This window comes from Dermacentor silvarum, chromosome 10, assembly GCF_013339745.2.
Source record: "Dermacentor silvarum isolate Dsil-2018 chromosome 10, BIME_Dsil_1.4, whole genome shotgun sequence".
Taxonomy (NCBI): domain Eukaryota; kingdom Metazoa; phylum Arthropoda; class Arachnida; order Ixodida; family Ixodidae; genus Dermacentor; species Dermacentor silvarum.
The window spans coordinates 110,245,886-110,265,304 of record NC_051163.1 but is presented as its reverse complement, the minus strand read 5'-3'; the positions used below and the strand labels follow the sequence as shown (position 1 = coordinate 110,265,304).

General features: G+C 44.5%; 1 protein-coding gene across 1 annotated transcript in view; it reads right to left on the bottom strand.

The window, feature by feature from the left end:
• Positions 1-19,419, bottom strand: part of LOC119466460 (acyl-protein thioesterase 1-like) — a 29,490-nt gene extending 10,071 nt beyond the window's left edge. Inside the window, exons 1-5 of the mRNA XM_037726974.2 lie at positions 19,202-19,419; positions 18,150-18,181; positions 12,197-12,262; positions 9,952-10,070; positions 6,672-6,847 (exon numbers count right to left, since the gene is read on the bottom strand). Coding sequence (XP_037582902.1) covers positions 6,672-6,847; positions 9,952-10,070; positions 12,197-12,262; positions 18,150-18,181; positions 19,202-19,273 — 465 coding nt within the window. The 5' untranslated portion in view covers positions 19,274-19,419. The remainder of the gene's footprint in view (positions 1-6,671; positions 6,848-9,951; positions 10,071-12,196; positions 12,263-18,149; positions 18,182-19,201) is intronic.

The window sequence follows — 19,419 nt, the reverse complement described above, 5'->3', positions numbered from 1 at the left end:
AAAATGCACATATACTATTTGCAAACTGTAACAGCATTGTTATTGCACTTCACTCTGCATCGGAACCGTCAGACCTGTTGTCCTGGCTGCTGGCCGCTTCATCCACAACAGCTCATCCTTGTAGCTGCTTCAGGCCGTCTGCCAATATTGCAGGCATCACATTGTTTTGAAAACCACGTTGCATGCGTCTCTTTCCTCGACCGTCCTGCTCATCGGCATGTCAAAGTTTATCGGTGTCTGATCAGCGTTTCTGTTTTGTGAACAGATAAACTCTGTCCGGCACCCGGCGTATAACTCGACATGGGTCCCATCGCACACGGCACAGCCAAAGACGGGCATAAAAGCGAGCAACAGACATGTGAATTCGACACTATGAAAGGCTAGGCTGACTATGCTGACGAAGTGCCAACCACCCCTTCTTCACTTGGACTTTCCCGTGCACCATGCCTGGCTACGCATTGCGCGCGCTCTCAGCTAATTACATCAGAGTAAAGTCCGTAAACTGCGTAAATAACTGTTGCAGAGAGCAAGTTACGGCTTTTAAATGTGAAGCCTTTCTTGGCGAACATTTGCCACTTTGACAGTATCCATCTATCTAGCTGCCTACATCTTGGTGCTCTCAAGGTCATTTCGTTAACTTGAGATGTACCAAAATTGGCATATTATGACAAGAGTGTATGACAAACATTAATGATAGGTCATGACTTGAATGTCATGACATGTGTGTCATGTAGGTCATGAAACAGATGCCTAAAATTACAATGACCCAGCGAAAAAAAGATTCACACTAAGAAATCACTGAAATGGGTTTGGACGTGGGCACTAAGTGAAGGAAACACAAAAGGATGATAGTAGAAGTCATAGTCATCAGCATGATTCATCGAAAAAAAGATTAACATTCGAAACCCAATCGAATGGGTTCGGATGTGGTTAATAAGTGAAGGAACACTAAAGGATGGCGGCAGAAACCATAGTCATGACCATGACTCGGCAAAAATGACAATGACTCCGTGAAAAAAGATCACTCAAAAACCAATGGAATGGGTTCGGACGTGGTACTAAGTGAAGGAACACTAAAGGATGGCGGTAGAAGCCATAGTCATGACCATGACTCGGCAAAAATGACAATGACTCCGCGAAAAAAGATCACTCAAAAACCAATGGAATGGGTTCGGATGTGGTACTAAGTGAAGGAAAAGGCTAAAGGTTGATGGTCAAAGCCATAGTCCTGAGCATGACTAAGGCTTTTGCCTTAAGGTCTCTTAGGCATTGCTGAAGGGACTCCTAAGGACTCATGACATGAATGTCATGACAAGCATGTCATTTAGGTCATGAAACAGCTGCCTACGTCTTGGTGCTCTCATGGTCGTTTCGTTAACTTGTTAGGCTCCCTGCACACTGCATTGCATAAAATCGATTCCCACAGGGCGTGGGATCTGCTGGCTTTGTTTTCTCTCTAGAGTCTGCGAGGTGCCTTTGGGCCAGTACAGGCGGCAAAGTTGTGGTGAGAACAGGCTGAGTATTATCACGGCCACTCTTTCCATCAGGGCCCAAGCTACTGTGATAACAAGCAACCTGTTCTTACCGCATGCTTACTGCTAGTGTTCTCTTGTCATGGCTTTGCCATCAGCTTCTCCGTCATAAACCTACTGCCCCTGCCGGTGTGCCGCCATGGCATGTTTGCCGCTAGCGTGGACGTGTAGCCTACAGAAGTTAGCTGCAGAATTTTGTTTACGTCGTCTCGGCAAATTACACAAAGCATTATTAAGTACTTTCGACACGACAAGCATTGAGATTAAGTGTGCTTGCTTTAAACACATGTGCGAGAGTAAAGAATCCTAGTCTCTCTGGAAAAATACAGCACGGCTGCTCAATTGTGGGACTGCACAGTAGCAAAGTTCGGGGTGCGTTCATTCAGGCAAGGAAAATCAGGCAAGGAAAAAAAAAAATCAGATTTTTAGCGACCAATATGGAGGTGCGTTTATTATGCGAGTGCATTCATTACGCGAGTAAATACAGTTTTATATATATATATATATATATATATATATACATATATATACACACATTCGAACCTGATTATAACAAATCGCATGTGACAGTACCTTCGTTACATCTAGGGGTGTGCGATTATCGAACTTGAGTAGCGAAAACCAAATGCGAGTAGAATCTAATATTTTTCGAATATGAATACTACCAGTTTAATAAAGCAGAGCTACAAAAAAAGTTTATTGTTTATTGCACAGCAACTAATATACAGAAACATTATGATTTGTTGCCAACTAAAGTCTCCAGTGTAAGACTTTTTCTTGACTATATCACATCTGCAGTTCTTCAGAGTTGTCGTGAAGGAAGGATAGCTGCTCGACATGTTCGTGGAGAAGCGACATCCTCCTGCATGTCACAATTCCTTCAGACAGCGAAAAAAGCTGCTCAATGGACACACTGGTGTCTGGTATCGACAGGTATCTCTTTGCAAGCCAACAGTGGGCATCATGCTTGCGCCACCACTCACACGGATCTCCTTTCTGGCTCAAAATTTCATCATGCACATATCTTTCGACCTGCGCTTGTGGCAGTGAAAATTGCAGCTTGTTGTTGAGCTTATCAGAGTCTTTCCGCAGTGCTGACGTGGAAGGAGCTTCTTCAGAAGCCTTCGTTGTTGAGGACATGTCTGGTTCCCTTGGTGTTAAATTTTTCTTGCTTTTTTTCTAAAGCCAGGTTTTTAATCCACTTTGCCATTGAAGCAATCCATGGTGGTACTCAAGTACTTTACAACGAGCATTTGAAAACATCGCCAACCTCGCTACTTGGTCAACCTTGTAGTATGGAAAGTGCGTTTTTAGGCACTTAGCCAGATTAGTCGCAGACACAGAGGTTTCCACCTGGTCGCTGGTATTGTGCAGATGCATGAACAGGCACCACAGTGTGGGCATCGTGACAGTGCCACCTTTTTACTACTGATATGCTTCACGGCATGACAAATATGCTTCAAATATTCTGTATGCTTCACCACATAGAACGGCTGTACTGAGGCGGAGCTGCCTCAAAGAACCAAGTGCAGCAATTTTGGGGGCTTTGAATATTTCTAATAGTAAAAGTGTCCTTCGAATCGAATACCAATTGATTCAAATATTCGCACACTGCTATTCATACCCGGTATTCGTTATAAGCACATATACTGATATCGGCAAGAAAAATAATACTGCAATTATGTCTATGCAAAACAAATAAATGCAAGCATGGTGCTTCCGATGGGCCAGCAAAAGATTTTCGACAAATTTCGATGTCAGTGGCTAGCTGTGCCAATACATGGCATGAGAATAAATTACATAACGTGTTTTGCACCGTCGTTTGTGATCAGTGTGCTCATATTGTATTAGTATATTAGTTTGCTGGCTGCAATGCAACAGGGCCAAGCCACTGGCCAAAACACCCATGCCCATCATTAATGTGCTGTTTGAAGTTGCTCTTGTCGGACACAAGGGCACGCGTACCCGAACTCCACTGCTATGGCCCCCAGTCTAGTGTGGGCGCACATGATCTCACACTCTACCGCTAATGTTGTCTGTGGGTATGAATAAATTAACAATGAACTTGCAACGACTTGTTATGAGGCACCTCTGCCGGCCGACTTTGAATTTTTTCCACAGCTAAATATGGAGGCAGTTAGGCCTAGGTTGCTAGGCCTAACTACCTCAGCTTCATTGAGAATTGGCAACAGAGAGAATGAACTTTCATGAAAACCAGGAGTACAGATTTCTGGGCTAGTTGGTTCGTCGCAGTAACTGAAGCCATAGCGCTGAATTGACATGGACAGGAAAAATGACAGGATGTGCGCTTTTCAATTTTTCATCTACTTTAGTGCACATCCTGTTGTCTTTCCTGTCCGTGTCAATTCAGTGCTATGACCTCAATTACTACAATTTAATGAAAAAGATGGCTCAGTGGTCTAAGCAGGGGTGAGGGTCAATGGTGGGGATCATGTTAAACAAAGTTAACAAAGTAATATAAAAGACACAACACGTTCTCACAACCTGCCAGTCAAGCAAGCCTCGCGCATAAACTCCCCGCAAGAAAAGTTGCGTTTTAGTGCCGAGTCGACGTGGCATCAAATCAGTTCAGAAATGACATGTCTACAGCATTACGCACACGAATCATGTCCAAAAAATTAAGTAGCATATCGTGCGATGTTTGGAATTTCAGGTGCCGTGGTTGTGAAATGGTCAGCCCTTTCCCACTTATGATGAGTAATTTTTAATCTACTTTCATTGCTCTCACCTTACTACTTCTGTATTTCAATTACACACAACTAATTTTCCCTACACTTTCTCTGGCTTTATAATGTTTCTTAATAAGGTTGTGACTAACAAGTATCAGGCCCTTGAATTCCTTCACTCTTCTTACTCTTGTTACGTTAATCTTGCTCAGAGAAAAAAATTAACAAGAGTGCTTCACATGTACCTTTTGCTTGGCAAGCTGGTGAGTGGAAGCCACAGCAATCATAGGAATGGAGCAAGCTAGTTTATCCGGACGTCATGGCACGCGCATCCGTCTGGTTGTAGACACAGTATGTTACAGTTAATTACTTAAGGGCCTCTGCTTGCTTGCTTGGCCTCAGCATGCTTTTTTTCTTGGGTTTCGATGATCTAAAGTTTCATTTAGTGAAGCAAAAAAACACGCTGAAACTCCTCTGGGAGTTGTCTAGGTATGCGTAAGTATTGTGCCACTTGCTCATCTCCACAAAACCCAGTGTCATTATCAATGTTATGAAACTTGATACAACCCTTATCAACCCTCATCGGTCGTTATCAACCGTATCAAACATGATACCACCCTTATCAGCCCTTATAAACATGGATGTCCAGTGAAGCTGTTGCAGACCCACCACTAAATTTGCTGAGGGGGGCATGCAATGCTTTATTGATGGTTCGGATGCTTGTTTTGAGCTTCTCCTTTATTGAAATGTATGCTGTTCTACGTGTTTTATGGGCGATTTGAATGAATGCGCGCACTTTTCGCTTCACTTTGCTAAGCGCTAGTAGCCTTTACGGAGGTATGATCCATTGCTTACGGGGGTAATTGCATTTGTCTTATGTAACAGACCGGATACTCGGTGGGTAGGCATAGAAATGCTTACGCATTTAAAAAGTACATTGAAATTTCACGCCGGTACACCTCTTTCCCATAACACTCCCCACAATTTCCCTGGGAAAATCCAGCAACGGCACTGTTCTCAGCATCCCTCCGAATGCTCCCTTGAACCGCCCAGGTAGGGTGGGAAAGCGGAGAAAACTACTTCCGTCATAGTAACAGAAGGGCTACTGCGCATGTGCTCTGCACATGGAAAAATCAGTCTATTTCGTTTGCCAACAACAAAAGATGACGCCAGCGTCGAGTTCCCTACAAAAAGTCACTGGAGAGAATCCTGGCACAGATCGTTCAGCTATCACCGGAATGGCGGCCAGTACAGGTCTTTGCCTATACTTTGTGCTTGCAGCTGCAGACATTTTTGTGGCATTATTAAATAACGGCATGATTATTCTAAACTTTGATGAAATAGTATTTTTTAAGTGCATCAAGTTCCTGCGCACATGCATAATCATTTTGAACTGTTGTATTTATAAAGCAATATTTCGCTAAAGATAACCAATTTGCAAAATCAAAAAGAGCGAAGCTTAGGCAAATCCATGTAGCACTAGCCATCCATGGAGGAAGCAAAAAAAAAAAAAACAAAGCAACAACAAAGGAGCATCACGCATCCACCCTTCGCAACCCAACTCTCTGTGAAGCCATCCTCTTTGCCTTTTCTCTCCACCATATGCCCAAAAGCTGGCCCATCATGTGACCCTGCGCTAGGAAGACTTGGTTTAGCGTGTCTGGTACCACGAAGGTCTTAATCTAAGCGCATCTGTTAGGGTGCCTTGCCAACTACTCTGTGCACATTTTCTCCATATAGCTCGTGCATCTTTCGTTGTTAGCATACATGCAAGAAAGACAATGGGAACATCTTTGGCATGCACCGACAACCAGCCACACTCTGAAAACCTTCTTCTAGGTCCATGGCCAAAATACTCTGCGAACCAGGCCATGAAGGCAACTGAGTTTTTTCAGAGATACTGAACTGGACATACAATTGTAATAAGTGTTTCCAATTAATTTAGTTTCTTTTATTCACGCTTTTTCTTTTTATATCATAATAACCTATGCTTTATCCCTTTCCTTTTGTTCGCCTTTTCCCCCTTCCCCAATGTTGAGTGGCAGGCTAGAACAGGGTAGTTCAGGCTCACTTCTCAGCTTTTCTCTAATAAATTTCTATCCCTTTTTCGTTGTTTAATGCAGCGTATACATTTATTGTCCTCGTTGCAATGCGCAAGTGCAGTAACCACATCTTGCTGTCACAACCGCTGTCTTTTCACAAGAGCATACGCTACGCACTGGCATAAGGCACAAGAAACTTACCGTGGCACAATAACGTGCCAAGCAGTCTTTCCCCGACTTCACTTTTAACACGCTATCCTGCCCGTCAGTTTCTTCCTTCCTCGTGTACCTTTCACTCTCATGCCAGCTGAACCACCAAACTTGTAGCTCCCGCAGGCACTTCTGCCCGATTTCTTTTTATAATAAATTTCGTAAGAAACTTCATGGATGCAACAGCGACTGACACTGACCGCAGGAAAGTGCTTGAAAAGTGGCAGCCAGCAGCTGAGACCCAGGATGCCGGCCAGGGGCTTGGGGTAGCGCAGGCCAGAGTAGAGCGCCAGTGCTCCACCCATGCTGAAGCCGCCAAGCACGATGCGGTCCGAGGGGATGCCCGACTTCTCTTCATCAGCTATGAGCCTGTGGACTGAGGCACGCACAGCGGAGACGAGTTGTAAGCAATTTGGGAGGCAGTACAATTAAAAAAAAAAAGTAAGATGTTTGTAAGCTTTGTTTTCTTTGATGCACTCATAATTTACCAGACCGTTTGGTACTAGTACATTAGGCCATGTATATACCAGACCGTTTGCTACTAGTAGATCAGGTCCTGTATGCATAGTATTATTTGTTCATGGAGATTGCCAACATGTCATGTCTGCTGTATTCTGATTAGTACTAGAGATGCCTAATGCTACATGATTCTCGTTGACGTCATTACCTTAACTGCATTATGTTGCTGACTGCTGCCTGTATACATTGGCCAACCCCGATAATTTGGACAGCTTCGCAGCACTGCCACTGGCCCTATGAACTTTACGTATAAGGCCGACCGAAATTTCATACAACTTAGAGGATGCCATGTGATAATTTGGACTCTGACGGCCTGACTGCATGATAATTTGGCCACAGAGTCATGCAGAAGCAGTGACATTTTCATTTTGATACGTTGCTGACATGGTCATTGGCCAAGTCACTGGCATCTCCTTGAAACCAAAACTAACGAAGCCAAGTCAATCCAGTAGTTTCTGACTGCACCCATACTGCAGGACAAGTCAGGCCACTTAAGTTAGTACTCGCAAATTGTTGTGTGAGTTCCGTGTGTCCAGTGTTTCTTAATTTCACGAAATTCAAGGTATCATTGAAAGTGCCGATCCGAGAATATGGCACACCTTTTTAAAGTCACTTATTTTCTGATGAATCCAATATTTCAGATTGCCAATTATTCAGACTTTTTGGCGGTCCCCGCCGAGTCCGAATTATCAGTCGACAGCGGTAGCAGTAAGAAGGCGCTAGGGGGCTTGTCACGCTCTTTACGCAGCATTTTCCACATCCCTCATCATCTACAGTACTCACCGAACGAAACGCGACAGTTGGGCAGTCATTATGACAGTCTGGTCTGTGGTTTACCACAGACCCCCTTCCAGTGACTGGAACCATTAATCCTGCCCCAAAAACACTCTCACCCTCTTGGTATACCACAAAGCGAACCATCGCTTCCACGAGCGCCCATGGGCAATGCTGCATGTATCAGCAGCCACAGTCTCTGACTGTTGCACTTTATTGCGTCAGTATTATACTCAGTAGGCTACGAGATTTCAAACTTCCGAGAACTTGAAAGTGCCTACTGCTCATGCACATATTAAGAAAAAGTGTATTCAATGCTATGCATTCTTTGCAGCCAGTTGGCAAAGCAATCAAAATACAGAAATATAAGAAAAAAGAACAACAAAGTACCATATGCATTTTGCTGCCAAACCAATTTCAAAGAATGGTGAAACGTATTCTAGTTTTTATATGAATGATCAGTATGGTTTAGATAGCAAACATGGATAGCTGATAAATTAGACGACATTAAAAAGTGTAAGTGGCATCTGGCATATCAAGGGCTACAACTGTTTTGTCATGATCAGTGTTTGTCCAATACTCAGCCTTCACTACTACCTTATCATCATAAGCTAGCCAGCAAAAAGCCAAGAAATACGCTTCATGAAAGGGTTTATGCAATTAGTGACAAGCTCAGGTACGAAATGTGAAGAGCCGATTTCGCTAAATTGTTGTGCCACACTTCACTCGGCCATTAAACCAAAACCCAAGTGCAAATGTCAAGAACACTGAGCTGAAGACGGCAACTTCCTTTTTTGACATCGGTGCTGGCATGCAGTGTCTTCTAGCACCTCTTTAGGATTCCACTGAAATGTTCTACTTCAGGTCACTACACCTGGTGTACTCCTGCAATAACTTTGAATACAGCTGCAGCATTTGAAAAAAATGCTATGTGTGTGTGTATATATATATATATATATATATATATATATATAAACACATACATACAATCCAGCTTAATTATGTCTCTGTCCATGTCCTATGAGGACTGAGTGCTTGTTTCATAAACATGCCACATGAAAAAACAGCACCTCAGATATTTCATGCTAGAGAAACATTGCAGCTATGAAACATACCTAGACTGAGTTAAGTTTTTGTACTCCACAACAAGCAAAACTTCTTCACACTAACCATTAACAATCTCCGAAGTATTTGTTGCTACGTGCAGTTTATGCATGCAAACACACATACAACTGCAATTTCATGCCAAGATTGAATTCTCCAACACAGAGCAATAGGGATAAACAGGTCATTCTTTCAGTGACACAATGTTTTGTGCCTACAGGCATTCGAAACTACGCAGTACGAATGAATAACGTTTTAAGCATGTGGAATTGAAGCCATGCAGTGCTCAAGACGTGTCCACTTAATAAGAATCACGAAACTACCATCAGTTTTCAGACATTGCCTTGCTAATAGCTATTATGAAATATGTTGTACTACACAGCTCTGAGCCACAGTGCATCAAAAAGAATCTCTGCGGAAATAATAAGTGTAATGCCATACCAATTTACCAACTGAAATTTCCAGAAACTTGTGTTAATTTCAGGATAACTATTAATGGATCATGCCTTAGATACTAACCGGCTTCGATTCTGCAGCTGTAACATGTCCCTTACAGGGAGTAAATAGAAATGTTAATTTGCAAATTTTATTTTAATAGGCCTGAGAGTATCACAATTTCTGATATAGAGAGTTTTAGCTAATCCGCAAACTTCTGAGCATTTGCAGATTACCGGAGCCGTGGATGGCAGGGGCAAAGCCGGCAGTGACATCTTGTGACGATTTGTCAAACTACAATGTGCACGAAAAATTACTGTCTTGTCAGCGTTATTGTCAAAGGAAAATGAGAAAAGTACGGCAGATGAATGATTATGGCACTTTACACCAGCAGTCAAGAATATGCAGGTCACGGCAGTACTATCTGGTTAAACTCCGCGTCACCAGATGTCACTACCAGTGTTGTTGCTGCCGTACACCTGTTCAGTAACCATGTGCTCCGCAAATGCCAATAAATTTACGGACAAGCTAAAACTCTCCAACGTCTCCTGATGCTAATAAGGTGCTGCTAAAAAAATAACCCATCTCTACGTCACTGTTTTCAAGTTTTACTAAGTATGATTGAAGCTCCCTTCAATTGACACATACTTCCTTCAGCCGCAGCTTTGATGCCAGCCTCATCTTCTCTGCCATTGGGGTCCAGAGAGCAGAGGTCGAACCATGCAGTCATTCGCATGCCTCCATTGAGAGTGACAGGGATGACTGGCCTGGAAAACGACAGGCCGTACTCTTTACACTAGGTAGTACTACGTGGTGACATACTGCCTGCTGTCTAAATTTAGCACTACATTCTGAAATGCCATTACGGTTACATATGCATGCAACTATAACTACCGTATAGACTTAGGCAAGTGCCACCCCTTATTTCGCAATTTTGACGAAGGGCGGCCCTTACACGGCGCTGAACCTTTTGGTCAAAATGGGGCCAGCGCAGCCGGCAACTTGCGCGCACTTCAAATGTACCATTGCATCAGAGGTCAATGCGCAGCTCTTGCCATCCAGTAGCGGCATGCCAAAGTACGCAGCGCTCGAAAATCCGCTAATGTGCGCGCGGCATTGGGGCACCGAATGCGATTGCTTCTCCATTGGAAATTTGTCCAAATTTGGGCTACCAAGTTGGGTGTGCAGCCCTTACACGAGTCTATACGGTAATTGGAAAGTTGTTCCTTATCTAAAGGAGTACTGACACAAGAATCTTGGGTATCAATTTATCACTTAGACAAGAAAAATCCTTTTAAGTGTGCAAATCTTAGAAAGGAAGAAGGCGACAGGACAGAGCGCACACTAAAACCAAGTTTATTGCTCAGATGGCAGGAATATAAGTACAATCGGAAGGGGTGAAATAAGTGTGTAGGCACATGTACAAGAACATGCATCATCTCAAGTGATACTGATATATTCATTATCTAGTAAGTTAATAGAAGGCACACACATTAGTTTTTCACCTGCAACATGAATAAGATAGGCCTCATAAATTTCACGTGCCCTTTTGTCACTGTATTTGGCCACAACATGGAAATAGTCAAAAATAGGGGTGCACTTGCACTTGGAACAGTGACTTGTCAGATTGGCATGCTCTCTTGAGGGGTCGTTAATACATTGCCCTGTCTGGCTGATGTAGCAGCGGCAACACTATAAATGAACGTGGTAGACAACTCCCATGGTGCATTTCACAAGCTCTTTTGAATGTTTCTTCTTACAGCGAGACCTGGAAGTGCAATCTGAGTTTACGTGCTTACAAAGGGACCCTAGCTTATTTTGTGCCGTAAATACATGATTGACACCAGCTTTTTCAACAACTCTTTTTAGGTGATGCGGCACCTTGTGAACATAAGGTATAGCAGAAATCTTTCGTCTTGGGTTCATTCTCAAAGGTGGCTTGTTTTGCATTTCTTTCTTCCTAAATTCAAATCGGCAACAGGCGATTCCGCTATGCCCGAGAGCAGGTTGTCGGGGAAGCCGGCAGCTATTAGTCTTTCAACTTGGCTTTGAAAGCTGGTTGTAACCTGGTGATGGAAAGACCTTGAAAGAGATGCCTTCATGTATGCTTTTGGTCTCCCCCGCTTAAAAAGCTTCAAATGAGCGAGACTAAAAGGAAGCAAGCTTCTTCAAGAGTGAGGGACATATTTCCAGCAAACATGTTTCGGCATGAACAAAAGTTCTAAATCTAAAAAGCTCAGTTTGTTATTTGCGGGAAACTCAGTTGTCAAATCCAGGCTAGTCATGTTAGAATTGACTGCCAGGCGTCACACTGCTCCGCACGAAACATGACTAAAAAATCGTCCACATAGCAGAATACCTTAACAGCAGTTGTCTCACCAAGGTTAGCCTTTGGGCACCTTTCTTTTCACCTGCGCACCTCCAGGTTCCAGACACGATAAACTTGGTCCTCTGTTGTAGCTTTGCAGAACACCTACTGCCCCTCTCACCTTCTCTCCTCTACCATACTGTCACATGTGCAATGCGTTCAGCTTTCAGCGATAAGGTCATATGGTGTGGCCAGTGACTACTGCACTGACCAACATCAACCGCCTTGAGCACTGTGGCACCACATGATGCTTTGGCCTTTGGTTTCCCCGAGGTAACCAGTGGGCCTCTTCAAGCCCAGTCATACTACACTTGGTGTGCGTTTTGAACTCCTTGCACTGAAATGTGACATGCGCGATAATTCTTTTTCTGCTCTAAAAAAACTGAGGCTTCATAGCATAACTAACAATGCAGCAAATTAATTACCAATCCATTGTAATTCCACCATTCCATTAATTACCAAACATTGTGTCAGTACTCATCTAATAAACATAAGCAGAACAAATAACAAGGTGCTCAAACTCACGCTGTAGGGCATATGTACTTGACATGTGGCTGACGTATTGCTTCAAATACAGATGACCAGCCCAACCTGCACCACCGAGAAGTACATACATTTAGATACATATGCACAGCATCAAAAGTATGCTTTCGTAGGGCAGCCAATGTGCTATTAATAGCAGCTGTGGAGGATGTATGGGCTCACTTTTATAGATGCTCATGAGTTCACACACATACACACACACATGCACGCACGCACGCACACACACACACACACACAATATATATATATGAAGCTAATAGATAATGAAGCCAACAAAAGCAGAGACGAAAATATTTGCTGTTTTTAATAGAAATGTAGAAATGATAAGATAATGGGAAAGTAAGTGGACAAGGAAAAAAAAAAGAACTTGCTGCCAGTAGGAGCAGATAATGCTCACATCCTGCCGGGTGCAAGTTGTTTTTTTTTGTCCACTTTCCTTTCCCTAATGATTTCTACATTTTCATTAAAAACAGCAAATAATTTCCCCTATGCTTTCCTTGACTTCATACTGTTACTAAAAAAATTAGGCCTCTTGGTTACTGTCTTCTTTGTTTGTGTCCATATATATATTGTCACGGGGATTCACAAGTACCCAGGAGAGACAATATATACAGGCTGCTGCTACCAGAGAATGGCTGACAGCATCTCACGAGGCTTGTCCCGTCTTCTTCCTCTTCGCGTAGCACAGCGGTCCTTTAACGGCAGGCTCATACGCAATGCCTCGTAACAATATGTACGTATGTGTGTGTGTGTATGTATATATATATATATAGAGAGAGAGAGAGAGAGAGAGAGAGAGAGGGCTGCTTACATAGGCTATTTGGACACAAACTGAAGATGTTTTGTATTCACATAAACCACTGCAATTAAAATGGCAAGACCACACAAGTATGCTGTTTGCTGTGATGCGGTATGGAAGCTGGAAAAGGTAGGGAGCTTCACAAATGACAATTTTAAATTTGAGTCAGGTCCTCCCCGAAGTATGGAAGTGTTGCATGGAACATCCATGCAGCAGCGAGAATAGATTAGTGGTTGCCAAGTGCCACTAAATATCAAGACAATTCGCACATTTTTTTCTCTGCCTTTTACTCTAGTATCATGACAATCATGCAATGTAATGTATTATTAGAATTCAAATAAATAATATCTAAAAAATTTTAGCATGCTGTTGAGATTATCCTGCCACAATTGTAATGGTAGTCAAACTTAAATCTTTAGCAGAGGAGAAAACTCCACCAGACTCCCACCCTCTCAATATTTTTCAAAATTTGGCAATCATAATCAAGCCATGAGGACAACTTGGGGTTAATATTAAGCCTGAGTTCTTGAGCATGGTCTTGCTTTCTCATAGCATTAAAGGCCAACTGAAACAAATTTTAACTTTTAGTAAATATGTTATCAGGTACATGCTATGATCAAAGTAATCTTGAGAAAGCTGCAGGGCCTGTAATTATCTTTCTCTACTAATTGCCTCAAATAGCACTTCGGCAGACGATGCAGTCACCTCGTGGATAGCAGACGTGAGGCAAATCCCACACTGTGGCCTCCCGAAATTTTTAGCACACCGCAGACATTGCCCGATCTTAGAATCATACTAAAAACTACCGTTGGTTCTCAATATCTAGGATTCTGCATCGGTTTTGGCAAGTGGTAATGGCATCAGTTTTTTTAGTTTCAGCAACACAAAAATCTTTTTTTTTTCTTCAAACGTATGCATGTATTGCGGAAAGGTTGCTTTGCATCTAAACTATCTGAAATTGGGCATTTTAAGCGGTTAAAAATTTCATAGCAGTTGGCTGGTAACGACGATACTCCTACCCCTCTCCCCCTTCACAGGCATGTGCGTATTTTGGAGCTGCTGCCACACGTACAAATTCAGTCATTTGGTTTGATGATGATGATGATAACGATGACGGGTGCCCCTTGCAACACACAATTTATGACTTCCTTGCCTCAGGATTCTTTATTGTTCAGTTCCGCTATGTGACCTGGTTCCCCTCTCTTTTTCTGTTCCATGGGACAGACAGACAGACAAAGAACTTTTATTCAAGTCCTGAGGAACTGCGTTTGGACGCCCCCTTTCAGGGGGAGTCGGTAGCAGTCGTGGGCCGCTCCCGCGCAGGGACCGGAAGACCGTGGCCCTCCGCCCTCTCGCAGGCCCTCTGGACAGCCCGAAGTTGAACCGAGAGGTCGCCGCTTTTAAGGGCTTCCTCCCAGACCTCTTCGTTGTTGAACTCTGTGTCGCGTAACGCAGGACATTGCCAGAGCATGTGAGCTAATGAGCAGTACGCCTCTCCGCAGTCTGGACATTGCAGTTCGATGTTGGGCGAGAAGTGACTAAATCTGCCCCTCGAAGGGAAAGACCCCGTTTGGAGCATCCTAAAGGCCGTCGATTGCGATCGAGTGAGTCTAGGGTGAGGAAGTGGAAAAGCCCTCCGCGAAAGATGATAATGAGTCAAGATCTCGTGGAAAGTGAGGAGCGAGTCCATGGGAACTTTCAACAAGCTTATACATGTCCCATCACACTTGAACCCCACAATTTGCAGTGCAGGATATATTACTGAACGTTAAGTACTGTCATACTGCGTTTCAATTATAGTCCCACATTTGTTGAGTTCTCTAAATTCTTACAAAAGGTACAGATGCAACAATTAGCACAGATAAAAAAAATGTTTCTTGCTTAATTTTTTTTTACTAGTATCACTTGTTCAGTCTCGGCAGGAAATAAAACTTCCCCAGCAGCTCCCATAGAGGGCTAACAGGAAATGCTGCACCTGTTATGTTGGAGTCCTTCTAGTCACAGTTTCCACAGTGCTGCCAGAGGTGACGCAGAGATATGTGGACCAGGATAAAGCGCAGATTTTCATGGAGTCAGCAGCGCTTCAGAATTGTGGCCACAATATTTTATACCAGCTTCGTAAAGTTCCTACTGGCTGACGTAGACAACACCGACAAATACAAAATGTGCTAATGGCTGTACCACAAGGATGCGAGAAATGACTTGTGTTAATGTTAATGCCTTAAAGGGCAACTCCGATATTTTTCGATGTGAACGGATGTCGATGAAATTCGCTGGGTCTGTTCCTCTGAATACCTCCGTCATGTCCTAAAAAAAAAGCAGGCTTGAGAGCTGCACAGATTTTTTACAAATGAATTTAATTTATTGCCTCGAGCACCCTGCCTTACCTCCTCCTCAGTTACAGGCCCCATTGTGTATGACGTCAGGAATATTCCACGTAGAGCATGCCGGGATCATGCAAACGACAGCGACGAGAGCGTGCAGGTAGTGCAGGAGTCGACGATCATGAGCTAGTGCTTGACGCGAGATGTTGCTGTCACGAGAAGTTGCATTCCCTGTGGACGGGCAAGTGATGCGGGGTGGCAAGCGGTGTTGCGTTGTTGGCTGCACGAACTTCAGCCCTCGCCATCCGCAAACACAGTTTGAGCCGATGCTGATCGCGTTCAGCCGAGGCTAAGCCTATAACAGTGGCCGAGTTCGTGCGTCTGCTGCTGGTGGACCAGACCAACTGATATGAAGCTAATTAAGCTATTAGGATGAGGAAACCTGCTTCTGTAGTTCAGTTTTGACCATATGGATATGAAATAAACCATTCCTCATTTTGTACCGTGCACATGCAAAAAGCTAGAAGCGACAACACGACGTGCAATCAACATACGTATACATTGCCGTTCTTGAACGCGGCCAGTCGCACTCGCCGGCGCTTCCCTAAATGAAATGTGACTACGCACATCCATGGGTGTATTATTACCTATTGTTATGCTGACTCATTATTTAGCTAACGAGGTGCACTGTTTGCCTCGTATCCCAAATGGGCAGCAAGCAGAGGCCCCTTCGATACAGCATGCGTAAACAACCGTCTCGTTCAGCTGCCAACGATGTCATACTTCATGACATCGGCGTTTCCGCGAGAAAACTATGTATTCTCTAAATGAATGATCATATGCGCCCCCAATGTCCTAATCTATGTCTACTTTGCGGAACACTGTGTGCATGAAAAGAATACGAAGAATGATAAGCAGGCTGCACAATACTTCGCTACTTCGGTCTCCCGCTCGCTGTTTCCGAAGGTGTGTGGTCGCACATACAGTTAAACCTGCTTATAACGAACCTCCATATAACGAATTCCTCGATATAACGAAGTTTTCCTTTTCCCCGCCCTTACTCCATAGAAGCACATGTATTTGAGGCCTCTGCGTAACGAAGTGGCAGCGCGAGACCCCCTCGAACTAACGAATTTTCCCCGCCGACAACCTAGAGATTTCGCCCCAAATTTTGTTATTTTTGCGCGAGCAGCAACCGGAAGCACCTTCTCCGCCGCGACGGAATGCGAAGCGAGCGCACGTGTGCGTGCGTGTGCGAGGCGCCGCGGGCGTGACCTTTCCCCCTCCCTTCATTCAAACGTGATCCTGCCGCTTGCTGCAGCTGGCCTAGCCCGCCAAGCCGGCACTCTCCTTTTCCAGTTGATGTTGCCGACGCGCTGGCAGAGCTGTGACACATCACACTCGATGAGCGTGCCGACGCGCTGGCAGACGCTGTGACACATCACACTCGATGAGCGCGGACACGTGCTGTCAAACGCTGGTGGCGTGTGGAAGCGCCGCTGCAGAAGCGAGCGAAGTTGCTGTTGTCTATCGCTTCAACGCAAACTGAGCGCCGAGAACACACAGCCCGCACAAAGCTACGAGCCGCCGACGCACATACACTGCGTAGAATCTGCCCCAACGCAGATCGCTTTCAAGATACGGCCCGCGCGACCGCGCGCCGCCGCGCAGTACGCAGTTGATGCCAGAGTACAGCAGTACAACGCCGCCCGCTATACCTCCCCCCTCGCCAGTGCCTCGAGCGCAACGGAAGAAGGCGCGCTTCTTTCCTGCTCGTGACGTCACACGCAGAGGTTCGCTGGGCGGCTTGCTCAGGTTTCGGTTTCGTTTTTGCGCTTTTATGCTTATTTAAAATTATTTTCGAATTTGCGGAACAATTCTCCTATCAGGTGCGTCACAGGAGGATCTCGGGAACCTAAATATTTTATTAGCTTGACATGGTAAAAAATCGCGGGAGTTGCCCTTTTTAAGTTCCCCAATAATATCACAGTCAAATACCTATGTTATATGCATCTACTATAAGTAACCTGTATCAAGGATTCCTCACGTTCCCACGGAATTCTTATATATTTATTATGTGTCGTGAACGCCTCTACAGCAAAGACCACTGCAATGAAGGAACCTAGGTGTCATTGATGGCTGGCTTGTGGCTTCACAACGGGCACACACAGCCACCGCCCAATGTAGCCGGCGCTAAGCTGTGCTGTGGAGTTGCTGCCATACACACAGGCTCAGTCCGTATGGCCGTATGGCATGGGTATGGGCACCTACTAGTCAGACAAGCAGGTCTGATGCAGACAAAGGAAATAATTTTGCGGCTTGTGAACAACTAAATGGCAAACAAATAAGGCACACAGAAATTATACATGTCTTACGGAACAATGATGATAAAAAAAATTCAATGGTGTCGCAAAATCTCAGAAAAAATAAATCAGTCATAAGTGCAAGACTTCCTTTGGGAGTTATGAGAACGTAAAGAGTCATTGTGGGCTGCAAATAAATATACAAAGTGGCTATGAGAAATGCCATAATAGGGGCTCGCAATTAATTTTCAGGTTTTTTCACATGCAGAAAAAGTATGCATTCCAGCTCTATAGGAATGCAGCTGCAGCAGACAGGAATCGAACCTGTCACCACGTACACAGCAGAGGAATGGCATAACCACTGAGTCACTGTGGTAGACTTTAAACCTACTCGAAAGTATTGATACAGATTCCTTTCAATGAGCTTTGGAAGTGGCTGTGTAATAGGGGCACCAGTTTCGTAATCATTCGTGCAGGATAAGAGATGTGCAGAGTTAAACGTGCCTCACCCTGTATCTCCCAGGCCGTGAAGAAAGATAACCTGAAAGAGTGCAAAAACGTACAGTGTTTCAAACTCTCATTTATGTCTCGTGAGCAAAACAGTAACCTACAACTGAACTTCAGGCTTCTTTTTTCCTTTACACATCGCAAAATGCCCAAGCATCCATGCTCCAAAAGTTTCGCTTGCAGTAAGACCGTTTTCCACAATTCCCATTTACGTCTCATTTTCAGTTCATTCACTAATCTGAAAGAATGCCGGATCAGGGTTACGAAGTTTACATTTGGATCAGCGCAGCTTGCTAACTTTCTTCCGAATGCGCATGAGGAAGACTTAAAAGGGGGAAAAAAAAATTACACGCGCAAAGACGTTCAATCAGTCTGCGCGCTACGGTGGCTACTGCGCGCGCTATTCCTTCACAGCTATCGACCATTCTCAGATTGAAAAACCGCTCGCCTTCCGGTTCGCACATTTTTTATTTTCATTTTTGTTTCTCTTCTCGCATGGAGAGGCAATGGCTCTATGTGACTTCAAGGTTTCGCGCAATGACAGAGTGCCTACTCAGTGTCAACTAGGAGGTTGCAAACATAATTAAACAGAATTAAACGAAGCGACGTCGGCTCTTGCGGTCGTAATCTACATCATGAATTATAAATGTGTGCCGACACGCGACTGGGCCTCCTACTGGCACGCCAGTGTGCTCCTCGTATCGATTTTGCCAGCTTTCTATTTCAGAGCGCGACCTCTCCGCGTTTCAAGCGCTCCACGTAACGCGTGAAAGCGTCACGGTTAAGTGGGCGATCGCTGCGTGCAGTACATCTACACAGGAAGACTGTTTAATAGCGATCAACACAACCGCTGCTTTCGGCGTACCGTACTCTGGCCTGACCTAACCCCGTGGTTCGGACCGGAATTGCCATCGCAGCGGACGAACGGAACACTCGTTTCGTTTTCGCACTTTCACGCAGCGTCAAATGATGACGGCCGAGCAGCGGAGAAACGGACATGACAGAATCGATACAACAAAACTCGAGCCGTTTGAATGGTATAAGCCTAACTTACAGTGGCGGTGTGCTTGGCGGTGGCGGCTACGATCACGGGCGACGGCATGGCGGACGCCGCGTTTCCTCCCATAAACAGGAGAAGCCTCTGATGGTGAAGACCCGGGCGCGCTCAGTCAATCCAGGTTCAACGAAGCCGGCGACAAACACATGTACGGCTTGCGGAACACACAGACGACACGGGGCACAGCTTCCTTTCAACCTTGACAACACTTCGGC